Source organism: Leucopleurus acutus (genome assembly GCF_964270905.1).
Source record: "Leucopleurus acutus genome assembly, chromosome: X".
In the NCBI taxonomy this organism is placed as follows: domain Eukaryota; kingdom Metazoa; phylum Chordata; class Mammalia; order Artiodactyla; family Delphinidae; genus Leucopleurus; species Leucopleurus acutus.
In genome coordinates, this window is record NC_139148.1 from 119,839,306 (window position 1) to 119,858,026 (window position 18,721).

The 18,721-nt window shown below is 37.3% G+C and overlaps 1 protein-coding gene across 2 annotated transcripts in view; it reads right to left on the reverse strand.

The window, feature by feature from the left end:
* ATP11C (ATPase phospholipid transporting 11C (ATP11C blood group)) overlaps nt 1-18,721 on the reverse strand; it is a 168,309-nt gene that overhangs the window by 87,164 nt on the left and 62,424 nt on the right. For both annotated transcript variants that reach the window (XM_082865068.1, XM_082865067.1), the window contains exon 2: nt 6,494-6,613. In XM_082865068.1, the coding sequence (XP_082721194.1) occupies nt 6,494-6,613 (120 nt within the window). The remainder of the gene's footprint in view (nt 1-6,493; nt 6,614-18,721) is intronic.

Genomic DNA, 18,721 nt, shown 5'->3' on the forward strand with positions numbered 1-18,721 from the left:
AACTGTCAAATCACAAAGACCTTCTTTCTCACTGATACCTTAAGCTCAAGGACTAGGTAATTTTAAAATCACCAGAAGTTGGATTTTCCAGATGTCTTAATAAAGAAGACCAGAAACCAGAAAGAAAGAAATGTTTCTTAATCTAAAGATCTAAATTTATACTTGAATGGTCTCCATATGTGAGAAAATGTCCATTATATTAGGTGGGGTGACTGAAAAAGCCAAAGTTGTAGAGCATGACACGACAGATGGGGATTTACTACTAACCTCTCTTTAAAAGGTGTATGGGCTCAAGGTTCCGCTAACCTAGAAGGTTCTTCCCCCAGCGTTCACAGAAGTGCCTCAGGGAAGCCCATTCAAAATGAAGTGCATAATCGTGTGTGGATGTGTATTACTTGGGAGAAGAGAGTCCACAGTTTTCAGGTTCCCAAGGCAGCTTGTGACCAAAAATAAAAGGGATCAAAACCACAGATCCAGTCACTTTGAAGCTGCCGTAGTTCAGATCAGCACTTAGCTGTCCCGATAACTGAAGGTTAACTTTCTAAAACAACAAACTAAACTCCAACAACAGGCTAACAGCTGAGCTTCTAGCTTGTTGACCTTCTGTTCCTTAAGTAAAGGGTTTTTAATTAAACAAACAAACATTAGGGACTGTTAGAATCCTCCGTGGGGTGTTAACACATTGAGAGGGAACATTTTTTGTTGCTGCTTCCAGGCCCCCAGTTTGTTTACCTGTGTTTCACTAAATGAACTGCTTCCTTGAGGAACTCTGGTTATTCTCTTTATAGGAAACTACTGCAACATGCCCTCTTCTTTCCTATATCAGGTCATGAACTGCTAAGAGGTCAGGGAGCATATCATACACATCATAAGATCACTTCCCTTCTGTGCCTACAACAGTGTTCAGCATGTAGAAGGCATACAAGAAATTTTGATTAAAACCTGTGTTTTGGCTATTTCCTCCACTGCTCTAAGTAAAAAGCAAATTCAACTTCTCATCTCTTTATTATAATATAAATGCAATATAGCATACATTATTTCAATGCAGTTTTCTAGTAAAACTAGAACTAGATTATGCTCACAAGAGTCATCCCACTTGGTGTGCAGTGCATTTCAGTTCAATTCAGCAAGCACCTACTGTGTGCCAGGCAGTGGCCCAGATAACAAAGATTTTAGCAGGTACATTAAAGATCAAGATATGGCTTTTCTACCCAGAAGGAATTTATGTTATAGCCAAAAAGACAATCATGTATTCACTCAATTTAATGTGGTAAATGTCATAAAACTAGCATGAGCAAAATGCTATGGGGATACAGTAGAAGTTATGATTTTTTTCCTACCCAAGAGAAGCTTGAGAAGGCTTCAAAGAGCAGGTGACTTCTGAACTGAGCCTTGAAAGATTAGAGGGAGTTTATGTGGTAAAGAACCCAGTGCAAGAAGGCACAGAGTCATGTAAAAGGAGATTGAATCCATGATGCTCTCTCTGTCCCTCAAATCTAGTTCTCTTTCAGGATGTCCTATTTCAGTGAATGACAAGAACATCTACTTAGCCATGTTATTCAGATACTTGGAAGACACCTTTAACCACCGGTTACAAGAAATTCCTTACCAGTCCTGCCATTTTTGCTTCCTATATATCTCTGGGACATCTTTCCGTATTTGCTACCACCGCTGTCCAAGCCATCATCTCTTACCTGGATTACTGCACTGGCCTCCTAAATGGACTCCTTGCCTCCACTTTTGTTCCCTTCCATTCCATTTTCCACAAAGCAATGAGAATGACCTTTTCAAAATGTGGTTCTGTTCACATGACCTCTCCCTGCCTAAAAGCTTCATTTATTTCCCACTGTTTGTGAGATAAAGAATGAACTTTAGTCTAGATGTAGACTAAGAAAAGAGTTTTCTAATTAAAACTGAAATTGAATTAAAGCCACATTAATACCAAGTTATTCATTCAAATTGCCTTGTTTACCTAAAAAGTGGACTCTCATACTTAGTCAGTTGCTACAAACCAAAAACAATGTTAACTCACAGGAATAAGATGTTTACAGCATTTGTTTCATACACAGTGATGAAAATGGAGATTTTTTTGGGTCATAAGTCAGTTCTTGCTCAGAGAAGTCAGTAAGTGGATTTCTATACTATCTTAATGTGCAACCATAAACTTAAAAAGCAACCGTGACATTCAGAACATGTTTTAAAAGTTTCTCCAGAAAAATGCCAGCTTTCCAAGTATATGCAATGCATTTTTCATCTTCTCTATAGTGAATTAAATAATTGGTACACAAATGTGGCCTCTGATGTGAAAAAACTGTGGGTCACCCCCTCGCACATCTATCACCTAATTTAATTTGAAATCAAAACCATATAAATTTGATAAATAACTTTCCTAATTTAAAGGAGGGAGTAGGAAATGAACCTCAGTTTTGAAAGTCTATTAAATTGAAAAATTTAAACCAAAGGAGGCTTTAGAACATTACTTGTTTGTACCCAAAGTCCAAACATTTTCCAATTTAGCCTTAAAAATCCTGATGTGGAAGCTAAAGCTCCAAATAACTTGTTCTAATATTTCTGTGTATCACGAGAAAACAGGGGAGCAGCTAAAAAACGAAGTAGTAACTATTGAAAAGAACAAAGTTAACAACCAGTTGCGAAGGGGCTAGCAGAAGGAGCACTGACTTTTCTAACTACTGGGATTTGGATGTGATGGAACAAAATCACTAAACTTAAAGACTAGTTGTAAATAAGCACCCGGTTGTAAATAAGCAGAGCTGTAGCTTGAATAACTGTTCACTTTGCTAAATGACTGTATCAACTTTATTATCAACTCTCCTTGATGTAGGCATTAAATTCAATTTTGAGCATCACAGCAGTCTACTTCCATTTTCATTACCAATGTCAAGCAGAACTTTCTCATTTTTAAAGTATCACTCTTTCTACCATAAATTTAGAACAGCAAAAGGAGTTACCAAGACAGTACTGCATTAGGATTTTAGCTAAAAAGTCACCTTCAGGGAGTTTGATAAGATGCAAAGACATGTCTAATAAATTCTACTGAAGGTTCTGACTTTTAAAATGAGGGAAAATGCTAGTGTAATTTTAGGCTTGAAACTTTAAGACATTCTTTCACATAGGAGTAAGTTTAACCTTGGGCATAGCTTCAAAGAGTCAGGTGGAGCTCCCTGATTCTTATCCCACTGAAGGGGCCTTCAAGATGAGGCTCAGGATTTTTAAAGGAAAAAAAAATGTAGAACAGAGAAATGTGATGGAAGCTAAAGATCTTAAAGATCTAGCCCCCTTTGCTACAGAAGGGGATTTCCAAGTTTTGTACCAGCCATAAAATTCTGATGATTCCCAAAGTCCCTGCAGAGTGTTCTAAAGTAGGAAGGCCGAAGAGAGCAAGTTTTTCTAAAGAAAGTGTTTGTGTTTCCAAAAGAAGAAAAGGACACTCATTTTATAAGTAAATTAAAACAAATTTTTATCAAAGTGTTTATCTTCAGTGTTCCTTGTATTAACAGGACTTATTCCCAATGATATTACATTACTGATGTCATTTGTAGACAAACAAAAAGCACCCAATTAAGAGAAAGTTATTTTTATTACTGAATGGTTTAGAAAGGAAATCAACACTTGCTACATAGTTGGAAGGCAGCTAACATATTCTATAAATTACACATTTCCTCAATTAAAAGATTCTGGTGCAAATACAATCAGCCAAAAGGCAATGTGAGGAAGAGAAAGTCAAATTATGAAACTCTTTTTCTCTCCAGACTGAAGGCCTCTTTTCAAGAGAGATCACTCCACTCATTTGAACACAGGAGACTGAGGAAATCAATAGTACTGCTCAGGACTGCAGTAATAATAATAATAATCACAGAAACATAAATAACAATAGCAGCTACCATCTACTGAGTTGTTACTACATCATGCCAAGCGCAGTGCTTAAATGCTTTCTGTGGATTACTTTACTTCAGTCTAATCACAACCCTATGAGCTAAGTAGTTAATACCCACATTTTACAGATAAGAAAATTGGGACACAGGAAGGTTATATGACTCACTTTAACTTCAAACCCAGGTCTTCTGTCTGTAAGGGTGAAGCTCTTTACCACTACACTATACGCTGTTTTCTTGTAACTATTCATTGTACTAAAATTTCATTCTTTTTGTGAAGTTAGTATGCTGTCAATTCCTCTTTTTCTGCTCTAGATCTGTTATGAAAAATAGATCAGTTAATGAGCAGTTAACTAGACAAACTGTAAATATAAAATATTTACAGAGAAAAAAGAGATGTGTTAGTCGATCAATGTAGAAATGTTCACTTCTTTATTCTGGTTTCTAAAACACATACATATATACTGTATATGCAGAACTGTTTAGAAATAATTTATATTTGCCCATGAATTCCCAACTATTTAAAAAAATATCCTATTGCATTGTTTTGCGTATTGGCAAAACTGAAGTTAAACAAAATATGAAAAATATTCTATTCCATTAAATATTCTATTAAACAAAAAGAGCTGAGAATTAACTGAGTCGTCTACGTTCTTTTAATATGTAAAAATTCATGGTATATTAAAACAAATCAATTATCACTAGGTTCAGTGAAAAGTCACTTTACTATCGGTGTGTCACTTTATCATCTTCCCCATAAAACACTATAGGAAACAATAATCCCCTAGAAAGTATTTTATATTTCACTTGATACAAAAGGAGAGAGAAAACTGTGGGAGGAGCCCAAATTGCAAAACGATGTGAAAACAGCTCTTTATTCAGAGCCACGAGACCTTATAAAGCAGTTCTGACCCTGGCTTTATCACTAACTCTGCTTCGTGACCATGTCACTAACTTAATTTCTGTGGGTTGGCTTTCTCCATCTATAAAATCAGCGAGTTGAACAAGAGGATCTCCTATGATGTTTCAGTTCTATAAGTCTATGATTCTGAGCCAAAGGACTACTATTGATTGTTTTCTTGAATACTATAGGGTGAGTCACAATTTTCAGTGAAAGAACTATTCACTATCTTGGGCACAGGTATGGAAACTTCTAGCTGAGGATAAATTTCTGCCATAAGGTTAAAGATTAACAGGAAACAGACATTTTATCCAAATACACTCAGAGTGTTCTATAGCCCAATAGATCTGCTCATTAGGCAATATAGTTTTCATTCATTCTGTCCGCATTTTACATGTTACTCTCCCAGCTAAGCATAATCTGTCTGTATTTTTTAAACATCTTTATTGGAGTATAATTTTTTACAATGGTGTGTTAGTTTCTGCTGTATAACAAAGTGAATCAGCTATACATATATCCCCATATCCCCTCCCTCTTGCGTCTCCCTTCCACCCTCCCTATCCCACCCCTCTAGGTGGTCACAAAGCACTAAGCTGATCTCCCTGTGCTACGAGGCTGCTTCCCACTAGCTATCTATTTTACATTTGGTAGTGTATATATGCCCATGCCACTCTCTCACTTCGTCCCAGTTTACCCTTCCCCCTCCCCATGTCTGTATTATATCACTACCCAAAGAGAAATCACATGTACATTTGAAAACCAAAATGTTAGGTTTGCAAAGGAAGGGCATAATTTTGTGTTTCAGGTCCTCAGTGTTTGCCAACATTCAGTGAACCAACCGTCAGCAACATGTGAGATCTACCTTACATTAGGAAGTGAGGAAAATTATCAAGATCTGTGCCATGCTATAAGAGACAGCAGTGGGCCAGCAATCTAGCACCTAGCACCTAACCTAGTCAGTCAAAGGTAAAGATAAGCAAACTAACACTTGTAGAATGATGACTACTGGATACTAGGATCTGTAAAGAACGCTATCACATAAGCTCTATTTCACTAATGAGGACATTCAGACTGAGAGATTAATTTGGCCAAAGTCGCACAGCTAGTAAATGATCAGGCCAGGATTTAAACAGGTCTTCAGACTTTCAGGCCACTCCTTTTAGTATTACACAGTGCTAAAGTAAGATGATTATTCAAATGGTAATACAGCTACAGTGACTGAACCCTTAACTGTTTAAGCAGTGTACAGAACAGAATGTACCCATTAGGACCCAGGAGTGTACTTGAGAAGCTCTGCAATGGAATAGAAAGAGACACAAATGTCATTCTAAGATAACACCCTCCAGAAGAATGTAAATTATTTACAACCCAGTCCGTCCACTTAAGGGCAATTCAGAAAGCTCTGGGCAAGTAAATAATTCCACGTTTAGCACACTTTAAGACTTAAAGTCATACATATAATCAACAGGCAATGTGAATCATAGTGGAGGGCAAGTAAATGATCTTTCACCTGTAACAAGACAAAGTGATGCTTTTAAAAAAACTGCCTTTTGGTGGAATAATTACCACAGTTCGTCTATGATTGGTATAAGTGCACATCCAGGTATACATATATAAATGTACCAGCTTCCAGCAAATATAAAAATAAGTTTTATCTGGCTCACTATATGAACATCTATTGAGTTAAAAAACAACTTACCTTAGATGAGACTATTCTATTATCACAAAATTTTTGTGCAATGTATGCTTCTGTTTCTGAAACTGGATGATTGCCAACAAATACTGTGCGTGTACCAACTCGTTTCTCTTCTCCAGCACACTGACCAAGAGAAAGAGGAAAAGTCAGTTTTTCATCACATTTCTCCATGCTTCTACCAAGCTCAGAATTCTTGTCTTAACATGTTTGGCTATTGTCTAGAGAGAGAGTAGTAGGGGGAGAGGAGAAAACCTTGTTAGGAAATTCAAACTCCACTAAGCTCTTAGTGGCTGACTTAGTGAAGATTATTAATAAAAGTTTTGTTTGAGCCAACTGCTCTGAGGCCAACATTGCAATTCTAAATGTTTAAATTGAAGTAAGTATCCTAGAGAAACAGTATTTTTACTGCCAATCATTTTTCTTTCATCCACAGAGTCTCAACCATCACTATCACAGCAACATACTAACTTAGGAAAGGTCAGATTGGGAATATTTATTTTATTATACAACAACTATTGAGGACAACCTTTGTCAATTTCCTTACTAGACAGCAGAATGCTCTAAACACAAAATAATTGCTTATAAATACACAGGAATATACGGACTAGAATGGCTGCCTCTCTTAATGGAATGATCAACTATTTCTACAAAGAAAAGTTGTAATTGTTTGGCTTTACAAGGAAAGACATTCTTTTGTGATCTCTCAGAGCCTACTGTCAAAAAGTCCCATTTCAGGGCTTCCCTGGTGGCGCAGTGGTTGAGACTCCGCCTGCCGATGCAGGGGACACGGGTTCGTGCCCTGGTTCGAGAGGATCCCGAATGCCGTACAGCGGCTGGGCCCGTGAGCCATGGCCGCTGAGCCTGCGCGTCCGGAGCCTGTGCTCCGCAACAGGAGAGGCCACAACAGTGAGAGGCCCGCACACCGCAAAAAAAAAAAAAAAAAAGGTCCCATTTCACACAATACAGCTCTAATGCCCCTTTTATATTTTTAAAAAAGAGGTTCATTGAATCTAGAAGTCGCAAGGTTGAGCTCCATTTTTACCTCACCCTTTTATTTCACTAAGGCTTCACTTTCCTTATTTTAAATCAGGATAATATACCTTCTTATATAAATCTGGGATAGTCTCTTTTGATGGTACTATTTTATCATGTTTGAGACAACCATTTTTTTAAGTAAAAAGTATGATAAAAACCAATATCCACTTACATATTTCCATTATTTTTTTAAAAAAAGATAACTATAATTTCCAACCTAAAATGTTTTAAAGTATGTAGCCACAAAGATTTCCCTTCAATTATCTATTTAAAGGTCAAAGATATAACTCTCTACTCCCAAAATAATCATTTTAGGCAAGACTACTTAGAGGTTGCAAAGTTCTCCAAACGTCTATGCTTGGATGTATTCCAGTCTGAATTTTTGTACCTCACATAGATATAGGGAAAATAATTTTTCAGATTAAAAGAACAAGAATTACCCTAAAATACAGATAAGACCTCTTGCCTCACCACTTTCATTTTAAGCTTATTAAATAATTATTTAGTGGGGTATTGCCTCCAAAATCCATAGGGAATCAATGGAAAATTAACTGAGATAAATTGAAGTAGGAGAGATTTAGCCTGTATATAAAGGATAACTTCTGGAAATCCACCCTGGCATGCACTAAGGGAGCATTCAATCTATGGCAACCTGGAAAAAGTAAGTTATTAATGCTGGACAACTTAGCTATTTACCTGCCTGCCCCAAGACAGGGCATTAGAACAGCTGATTGTACCAGGTCCTTCACATGCTAAGGGTCAGTGATTAACAGGTAAATTTTCAAACAGTTCCTGGAAACCAGTAAACAATACCTTTACCAGAATGGTAACTATATACATTTTGATTCAGGGACTGACTTTGTTTGCAACTGTAATATACATGGTCTGACGCAGCTTACTGATAAGAGCACTAAATTTTCCATAATATCCTTTTTGCAAAAAGTAAACCGAAAGTGAATACACCTGCTTAAAAGTATACTTTATTCTGCTTCCCCTACCCTAGTTTTCTGTTGCAAGTTACGGTACCAATGTAGTCTCTACAACAAACCTGAACCTATTATGTACCAATCTGAAGTACAGAAATTGTCAAGTCCATATACACACTACAATTTAAATCCTTTAATTTAATATTCACATGGTTGTTTAGGTTTCCACGCAAGCAAGAAGTGGCTATAGAGTAAATAAGGAAGAGCTACCTTTCATGCCAGTTCTCAGATCATTCAACAAATGAAAACAGGGAAGAGGAAGAGAGGTAGAAGATCAGCGAAGCAGGATGTTTCCTGCACTGCCAATATAGTTCTCCTCAGTTAACAGTGGCCACTTAAAACCCAACTGAACTAGCACTTCCCCAATTCTTAATTGTCTTCAACTTTCTTCTGTGGCAGATAACAACATTCCAAAGAACAAAAGGAAGGAACAAGCATAAAGCAATTTTTCAGGCACATGATATTTTTATGAATTCCGTGCATTTGCATAGCATTTACAGTTTTACTAAGACTTTCCCCCATATATTACCTCTGATATCTTTCAAGTAAGGCTTAAGTGACCTCTATCTCCATTAAACTGGAGAAAATGGATTGAAATTGCTGTGCAGGTTTGGGGAGGGGGAGAGGGGGATGGGAGATCTCAGCAGTGATCATTGTTAGATGTGGAAATAGGAACCCAAGAGAACTTGTAAAATGTCCACTCCTGAGGATTTTTCAAAAAAGGGCAAAGTCTCCTCAGCTCAGGTGGGTTTGGATTTGGAGCTGCCTGAGGACTGGGGGTGGGGTGGGGTGAAATAGATGACTTTTCAATGCCTGTTTTGGCCTAAAAATCTGATGAGCCCACAATTTCTGGTAGAATTTGCTGCAACCGTATAACGTTGTTTGGTTCACATAAAAATGGCAAAGCTGAACACATGTGTAAATCCACTGTAATTTTACACTTGCTGCCAATGCAGAGTGTTAGAACAGTGGTTTTAGTTCCTGTGACTGTGAATAATGTAGGTGTGCCTTAGCCAAGGGAGAGGAACTCCAAGTTCGAATTATTAAAAAAAACAAAATTCCCACTTGGATGGCACACAGTGTAGTCTGGAGTGGGAGTGTATGATTCCTGCCACCTCATAATGAATTTTAATTCATTAGGAGTCCATCCTGTGTTGAAGTGCTTCCCATGCAAATGTTCTTAGGAACAGCATTTATTAAAACTGAAATGTGCTAGCAACAATTCTATTTTAATGATACAGCATACACTACAATTAAAAGGGTGGAAAAATAAAAGTGTATTTATAGCAATATGAATTAACAGAGAAATCAATTTAATTGTCTTCTTCATGATAAAAATCACCCTTTTGTACTCTTGAATTATATCTCCATACTATAAACTGAATATTGTTTTTTTAAAAAAGTAATTTATACCAAAACATAGTCTCTCAATAAAAACCAGAGTAAAATGGTACTGTTATTCAACTAGTACCTTCTTTTTTTTCTTAATTTACTTTACTGAAGTATAGTTGATTTACAATGTTGTGTTAATTTCTGCTGTACAGCAAAGTGATTCAGTTATGCACATATATACATTCTTTCTCATATTCTTTTCCATTATGGCTTATCAGAGGATATTGAATATAGTTGCCTGTACTATACAGTAGGACCTTGTTGTTTATCCATTCTGTATATAATAGTTTGCATCTGCTAATCTGAGGCAATATATTTTTCAAGAAACTTTCTAAGAAGTAGTTTATTTACACAAGAGTCACAGCATAGATTTGATAACTCATTAAGTTATTTAGGAACCATTTATGGATAGTTTGCTAGGTGCAATGGGAAATAAAATCATCGATAATGTCAGCTAACATTTACTGAGAACTGATTTTGTGTTCTAAGTGGTTAATACACAGTATCTCAAGACATCCTTACAGCCACCCTATGAGGTAGATACTCTTATTATACCCATGCCCCAGATAACAGCAAAGAAAAAAATAAACAGCAGCCAAAGCGGAAGCACAGAGAGTTTTTGCAGCTTGCCCAGCATCACATTTCATAAGTGGTACGGTAGTCAGGACAATAAGGATTTTACAGTATTATAAGGAAAATGTATGACACATAAAAACATTTTAATAGAAAGTAAAAGCTTCTATGCATCATAAGAATTAAACAGAATGGTCAACTAGTACCATCTTAAAATCCTATGCTTTCGCTAGTCATAAACAAAGAAAGCTGCTGGAATTATAATTCATTTCTTGATTGCCTCTAGACCAGTGACTCAAAAAGAACTGAGGGAAGATTAAGACCTTAATACAGACTGTCATTATGAAAGCTGGCACAGGTTCTGAAACAGAGCTCACCTATCCATCCATTCCAGGTGTTGGCAGACTTAAATTTATCACTTAGTCATAGATCAGTGGTTCTTAAGTCTGGTCACACGTTGTCTTTAAACATAATACCAATGGCTGGGTCTTTTATTTAATATTTAATTTAATTTTTCTCAAAGCTCCCCAGGTGACAATTCTGATTTGTAGCCAGGGCTGAGAATGACTGCTACAGAACCTCTCTCTTTGAATTAATGATTGACCTTAACTAACATCCTACAAGTTTTTAGTACACCAGCCACGATCCTACACTTTTTAATTAAAATAGTTTAAATAATTGGCTTTTCAAAGGATAAAAATATACAAATAACCATCAAATAGCAACCCCTCTGACCATTTTAAGCTGCTCACAAAATGAGATTCTCCTTCAATATTCATTTTGCATGTGGCTAATACCCATCAATTATTCAGATCAATGATAATGAAAATTACAGGCCCTGAAAACATGCAAAGCTACTCGGGTTATCAGCAAATAATCATCAATGTCATCTCCAATGATCACTGCATTACTTTTATTAATCATCAGACTGCTCTTTGTGAGCTACTAAGGAAGTAAGAGGACAGCTCTCCCTTATCGGTGGAGAGCTCTTCCACATCTGTGGATTCAAGCAACTTCAGATCAAAAATATTTTGGGGGTGGGGGGAGATCCAGAAATTCCAAAAAGCAAAACTTGAATTTGTCGTGCACCTAAAAACTACTTACATAGCGTTTACATTATATTAGGTATTATAAGTAATTTAGAGATGATTTAAAGTATATGGAGGATGTGCATAGGTTGTATGCAAATACTATGCCATTTTATAGGACTCAAACATCTGCAGAGCGTCCTGAAATCAATCCCCTGCAGATACTGAGGGACTATATTTGCTCAAAAATGAACAAAAAATCCTTATTAATAATCTGAACACTTGGCAATGATTTAAAACTGTTCTCCACATCCCAGCCCCAAAGCTATTTTCTTCTCTGAAGCACTAGTATTTTTGAACATTATAATCAGTCTTTAAAAGGCCAAAAGAACTCAAAATTGAAAGAAAGAGCATTTCATCAAAATTTCAGCATTTCTGTACTAAGGTTGGAAGGCGGGGTGCAGAGAGGAGAGCACTACAGTGCCAGGCAACATTTCCGGTGTATTAAGCTTCCTGGTTAAAATTGCCATAATGTATTCAGTGGTTAAATTGCTGAGGTTTCTAAGCCTATCCCATTATAACAAGCCAAGAAGAATAATCTTCATGTGTAATTTACAGTCATAACTCTAAAACGAGCCTTAAAAACTGTACTTTTCTGACTTTGCTTTTCCTGCATCTTCTTTAGTGATTAAGCTGTCTCTCCTTTACTAGAGGTAGTGAAGCAAGACCGAGCCAGGGCATTTTTGTCTTCTTGCCTTTAAAGCTTATTTATGGTTATATTAACCGAAACTCTCAAACACCTGATCAAAACACAACTGAATATCCAAAGTACATCCCTAGACACGAAGATAGTCTCTAGGCAGGCATTACCCGATGGCAGCACATTTAATTGAATAGAAACTCCTATAGGAAATGGATATTAAGCACCACAAAAAACACCTAAATCAGCAAGCACAATGCTGAGGAAAAAGCAGTGACCATGAGGACTTGGATAAGAACGATGCCATGTTTGGAAGCTCAGAGTGAGGCTATCATTATCTAAATGTGATCCGCTGAGCAGTTTAATTTCACCAGGAACAATCAGTTCTAAGTGTTCCCACTGTGACCCCCCTCCCCACCATGCCATCACCCCCAAGGACCTCAGGGCTACAGAAATGTGGCTCTAAAGAAGAAATGCAGCTTTCTCACAGGATGGCTAATAGAGGGTAGACAGATCAAAAATGCTGTAAGCATTTAGTGATTCAAGAGTCTAACAGGAATCATTTTTTTAAATGATTCAGAGATTCTTCCATTTATAGAAAGTAATCTCAGACTCTCAAAATTCAGACCGGGGCTCAGGAACTCCACTTTACTTGGTAAAAGTATCTCTCCTAAGGCAAACTTAACTGGAGATGAACTGAACACGTCTACAAGGCCTCAGAAGTTACTTTTCACTTTCACTACCCATATCTACACACCACCTTGCATTCCAAACACTTACCAGACTTTAAAAATCTAAATAGGGAGATACATAACTACTAAGGATAGGAGCAACAGTGAGGCTGACTGACATGCCAGCCACGCATTCACCACAGCCCTCAGGAAATGGATAAAAATACACATGCAAATAGAAAGCAAGTATAAAGAAGGCCCCAGGACCTCAAAGCCCAACCTGGCTGAAAAAAAGAACAGAATAAAATACAGATCACAAACCTCAGAGGCAGGAGGGAAAGATGGGACCCTCTCCATACTGACACACGAAAATTTGCTCACACAATGGCAGCGAAATCACAGAGAAAACGCTGCAGATTCTCACGCTACTTGTACCAACCCCTGTGATTCTTGTAAAGTTTCCCAGAACTTGGGAAGACAGCCAGTTGGGGCTGGCAAGTTTGTGTACGTCCAAGGGAAGTGCTAGAAGACTTGGTCTGCTCCTTTAAGACTTTGAAGCAGCACTCTGGTGGCCTGGCCTCTATTATTAAGCCATTTGACATCTTTTTTGTTATTCTTCTCCAAAGACCTGATTTGCCTCTGTAACTTTTGATTTTGAAGTATCATCATTTTAAAACATTAGTATCTTACACCACACAGCATTTTCTCCTCATCTTGTAAATTCTTTTCTGACCCATGCCTATAATAAATGGACCAATGTAAGATGTGAGGCTAAAAATCAAACTTTTAAGGAAAGTTCAATTGAACTTTTACTTCTAAGCAGGTAAACAGTATTAACAGGAAGAGGTATAATCTAGATGTTCACTGTGATACACTAACCCCTTCTCCCCCACCCCGTAAGAGAGTATCGGTCATAACATACACTGAAGCTTCAAAAATGTGTACCGAAATATATATAAGACCTAAGCAGATGGTTTTTGTGGCAAAATCCCTTAGGGCTGGAAGATTTTCCTACTTTTTAGAGATCTCATAGGTAAGTGAAAATTTTATCTCACCAGCAAACAGTAATACCTAACAATGGCAAGGGAAAGAACCACTGGCTATTAGGGTGAAAAATGCCTTTTTCAATATAAGAGACAAATTCTCAGCCAAAAATCTTTATAGGTCATCAGAGAATTTTTATTACAGTATAAGAAGAGATAAACTCTGGCTAGAACAAAAAATATATTGTAAAAGAGGTGTCTGATGTCCTGAACAGAGTTTTATCTCCCATTTTAGTGATAGCACCGTTATTACAAAAGTGACAGTAAGTTTCCTAGAAAGGTCTAGCAGTTCAAATATATGCTGGAGCATGTCCACTGAAGCCAACGAATCCAATTTTTTTCCCCCGGAATTGTTAAACATCACACAGAAAGCAAACTAGCTAGAAAAAAATGTCCAAGTTATGATTAGTTTAAATAGCACATCCAGGCTATACCTGTTTTTTTAAAAATATCCCCAACAAAAGAGGTAGGTAAAAAACAAGTTTCCATTGTGAAACATGGCTGAGTTGAATAAGCAAACAAGGGGGAGGGGCCTCACAAAAGGTAGCCACTTCTTCAGTGAAACATTTCTACCCTTCCATTCAACCACAACGTGGCCAACTTCTTGGCTCAAATTACTATGTCCTAAAGAAAAGTCTGTCCTTGAAAAAGGCATCCTCCCTATAGGTGAAGGCTTTTAGGGCAAGGTTTGGAGGGAACAGGAGAAGCAATAAAGACATGACCCTGGGAAATACTATTGATACCTATATTTTCTTCAATGTGAGACCCGGGGAACCTCAATTTCCTTAACAGTTAAAAAAAAAGGTCAAGTAACTTAAAAGACTGCTTATAGTAGGATTAACAAAACACCCAGATATCACTTTAAAGGACTTGAAAGACTATTCATTCAGGTGGCTTGCTGACAGTAGCCAACTATGTGAATATTAAAACTCCAGGAACTGGGCTAGCACAGAACCAGGCAATGGCCTCACATAATTCAAGTGTACATATTTTATTTAAAGCAAGAAAGTTTCTGGCTCTACAGAAGAGGCATACCCATTCTGATGCTACTCTTATCCAAGGGGGCAGGTTAAGTATGGTCCATTGACAGAGAGCACTTGGTGTTGAAAACACCATTCACGAAGAGGACCAGGGTTGGCCAGGAAGGCTGACGGGTGGTGTGTCTGGAAGCAAGTGAGGGCCACTCAAAGAGTCCCCTGAAGGCTGTTGTCCATAACATATGCCATTAGTCCTTTGGAACTGATGATCTGACACCATGTGAGTAAAATTAGGAATTCATTTCTCCCTTTGTGGCAGAGCACATGGTCATTTGGGAACTGTACTAGAATTATTTACATTGTTTCTAAATCACACTTCTTTCCCCCCAAGGCTTTGGATTGGAAGCTGGTGTACACTATAAACACTGGGTGCTGCTATAAACTTAACAGGTAATCTGTTTGTAATTATCCCTAAAACATGCTTAAAAGAAACATTAAAAATTAGCGATATGTTTGAAGTATAATGTATAATCTTCAGAACACTGAGCACAGAAAGAAGAGCACATGAAATAGATATTAAATAATGGCTTGTATGTAAATAAAATTGGTTTGGTTCGCAAAATTTTAATATTTGGCCTTTGAGTACTGCCAACTAGGAATGCCACACAAAGATGGACTAACAAGGACTTCATTGGTGGTCCAGTGGTTAAGACTCTGCACTTCCACTGCAGGGGGCATAGGCTCCATCCCCGGTGGGGGAACTAAGATCCCATGTAAAAAGATGGACTAAAAAGAATATCAGAATACTCCATTCACTGTTTCAAACACTGCATTACATGGAACAAGTTAACAATGAGGTTCCTTAGAGAAGTGGGGAAGGCTGTTCCTTACCCCTCCTGCTGGCTGTTCACAACAAATATTCATAAAACAAATGCTCTAAGAAGTCTTGTAGTAAAGAAACCTCTTTATCTTTGTGTAAGTCAGCATCTCCCATAGAACTCTTTTTCAACCCAAGGGAGATCCAGTGACATCAGATTCTGTAAAACATGGTTGGGCAATGCTACTCTGATATACTTCTTACCTCACCACAATCAGCTATAGTGGCAAAGCATTTAAGGGTATAAGGTGAGATAATTGTTAAATTTGTGACAATTTCTCTCCCTGTATGCCAAAAATAGATAAGGAAAATTAAGTGTTTGGCCATGATCCCAGGTGTGTGCTTTTGCTTCTAAGGCTTAATTATGAGAAGCAAGAAACTAGGAGATCTTTGTTCTAATTGCCTCCTACTACAGATCGGGGTGTGTGTGTGTGTGTGTGTGTGTGTGTGTGTGTGTGTGTGTGTGTGTGTGTGTGTGTGTGTGTGTGTGTGTGTGTGTGTGTGTGTGTGTGTGTGTGTGTGTGTGTGTGTGTGTGTGTTGTTTCTTCATAGGTAACTTGAGGAGAGCTTGACTAAATTATCTGATCTGAGAGGCTGCAGAGGAATTGGGGGCCAGATCTTCTTCTAGCAATAGTATTTGAAATGTGGTTTTGGTTGCTGTATCATTCGCCACCTGTTTCAGCCTGGACCAAAAAACAAACAAAAAAAGAACCCTCCCCCCCAAAACCCAAAACAAACAAACCAAACCAAACAAACAACAAAAAAACCCCCAAAAAACCAAACAACTGTTCAAGGGTCAGGGAGAGATTACCTGTTTGAGGATAAAGAATAATTTATAAATCAATACACATGAGAAGATAATATATTCAGGATGAAATTTATTTATAGGCTTCAAAGTAGACAAGAAGGGAGAAATAAAAGAAACATTATGAAAAATTACAAAGACCAGGGAAAGGCTTCAGGGTGCTAATTTTGGTACACCAGAAGGTACATTGGCTCTTTGGGGCTTTAAGGATGCCCATTTAAAGCACCACAGTGTCAGTTTATTTAATGGTAACGTTTAGATGTGGAAAAAATGAATGCCCTCTCAAATGTGCCTGTCACCCAAGGGAAACAGTTTATTCCTCTGATAAAATAAAATGAAATTTATGTCCCGGCACCCAAGGTACAAACAACTTCAAGTTAAAACAGGTTAGGATTAACTGCCACAAGTGTAATTAAAAAAAATAATGAACCACTTAGAATTACAAATTTTAGTTGTACAAAAGGGTTTTGATATAAAATGAAACACATGCAGTGATTTAAAACCACTTGAAAGAATTTTTATTAAAGCAGACACATTCAAAATGTATGACTTCTCAAAAACAAACACTACTCACACTAAGGTCATACCACCCCCAAACCAAACAATTTTTTTGTTTTGTTTTTTACCAAATAGGACAAACAATAGTTTGAGATTCTATTCAAGTATATGATTGAAAATAGCAATGGGATATTTCCAAAACACACATAGGGGGTATCTAGAACAATTATAAGAATTTACAGCCAACATTAAAATTACCTGGCAACCTCTGAACAGGAAAAATGCTTTCAGCTAAATCATGAAACAGCATAGCAGTTGTAGCATTAAGCAACTGAGTCAGTGGAACACAAGCTGATTAGTCATGACCAGTACTGGATAATTAAATGTTTGCAAAGACTCAATTCTCCTGATTGCAATGCATTTCACTCTACTTCATGTTATTATTAAAGGCATGTATGTATGCAAATGTGTTAATGTGTTTCTGAGTCCATTCTTACTCTTTGTGAACTCAGATATGATATAAAACTTTCTAAATGTTGACAATCAGAAAATAATCACAGCATTAGTTAAGGGTAGAAAAATGGCAGAAACTGAAAGAATGGAGATGGCGCTCAAAGGCTGGAAATTAAAGTGCACTTGCATTTTTAAGCATTATTAATGAGGGCCAACTATGGTGGACTGATGACTATGGATGGGTGGGAATAATCTGAGTATTCCAAGATATTCTGTTTACATCCCTGTTTGGTTCTGAGCCATTTGCTATAGTCTCTGCCCAAGGCCAAAAGCAAGCAGGTACATCTACTCCCTGGGAGGAGGTGCTAAACTTTAAAGAAGAAAAAAGGAAAACGAAAAGGCAAAGGAGAAAAGTACAAATGTGTCAAACTGAAAGAAAATTAGTTGTGATGAGAACATTCTGCCATAAGACTGCATGCGGCTTCCTCATCATTCTCAATACAACTCTCAAAAGACACCTCCAAAGAAGAACTTTTAAGCAACACATATATTCTAGAAGGAAGAAATTTCTTTAAATGTCAGATTAGTCCTTTAGACCTCATCTTCGATCCTAAAGAATGATGGCAAGAGGAAAAGGTGGGATTCTCCTAATATTTGCAAGCCTTTCTTAGAAGGCAATGTACCAGAATGATGTTGGACACAGATTTTGTGGATTTAGAATCCAATTCAGTCCAGTGTGCCTTTGAGCTTCACTACAATTTTTCATAATGTTGAGCATCAATGTGATGAGGTATCAAAGAACAAGATGTTCACTGCAAATAAGGGGTGGTTCATTCATGCATTTTAAAGATGACCTCCTTCTCAGATGGCTAGGCTTTAAAACAGATATGGAAAATAAAAAGTATTGATGAGGATGTAAAGAAAATGAAATTCTCGTACTGGTAGGAATGCAAAATAGCTCAGCCTTGGCGGAAAACATTTTGGTGGTTTACTAGAAAACTAAGCAAATAATTACTATATGAGCCAGCAATTTTATTCCTACTTATACACCCAAAAGAACTGGAAACCAGTGTTGAAACAAAAACTTGTGCATTAATGTTCATAGCAGCATTATTTACATAGCCAAAATGAGGGAACAACCCAAATGTCCAACAACTGATAAATGGGTAAACAAAATGGAATACTGCAGAATA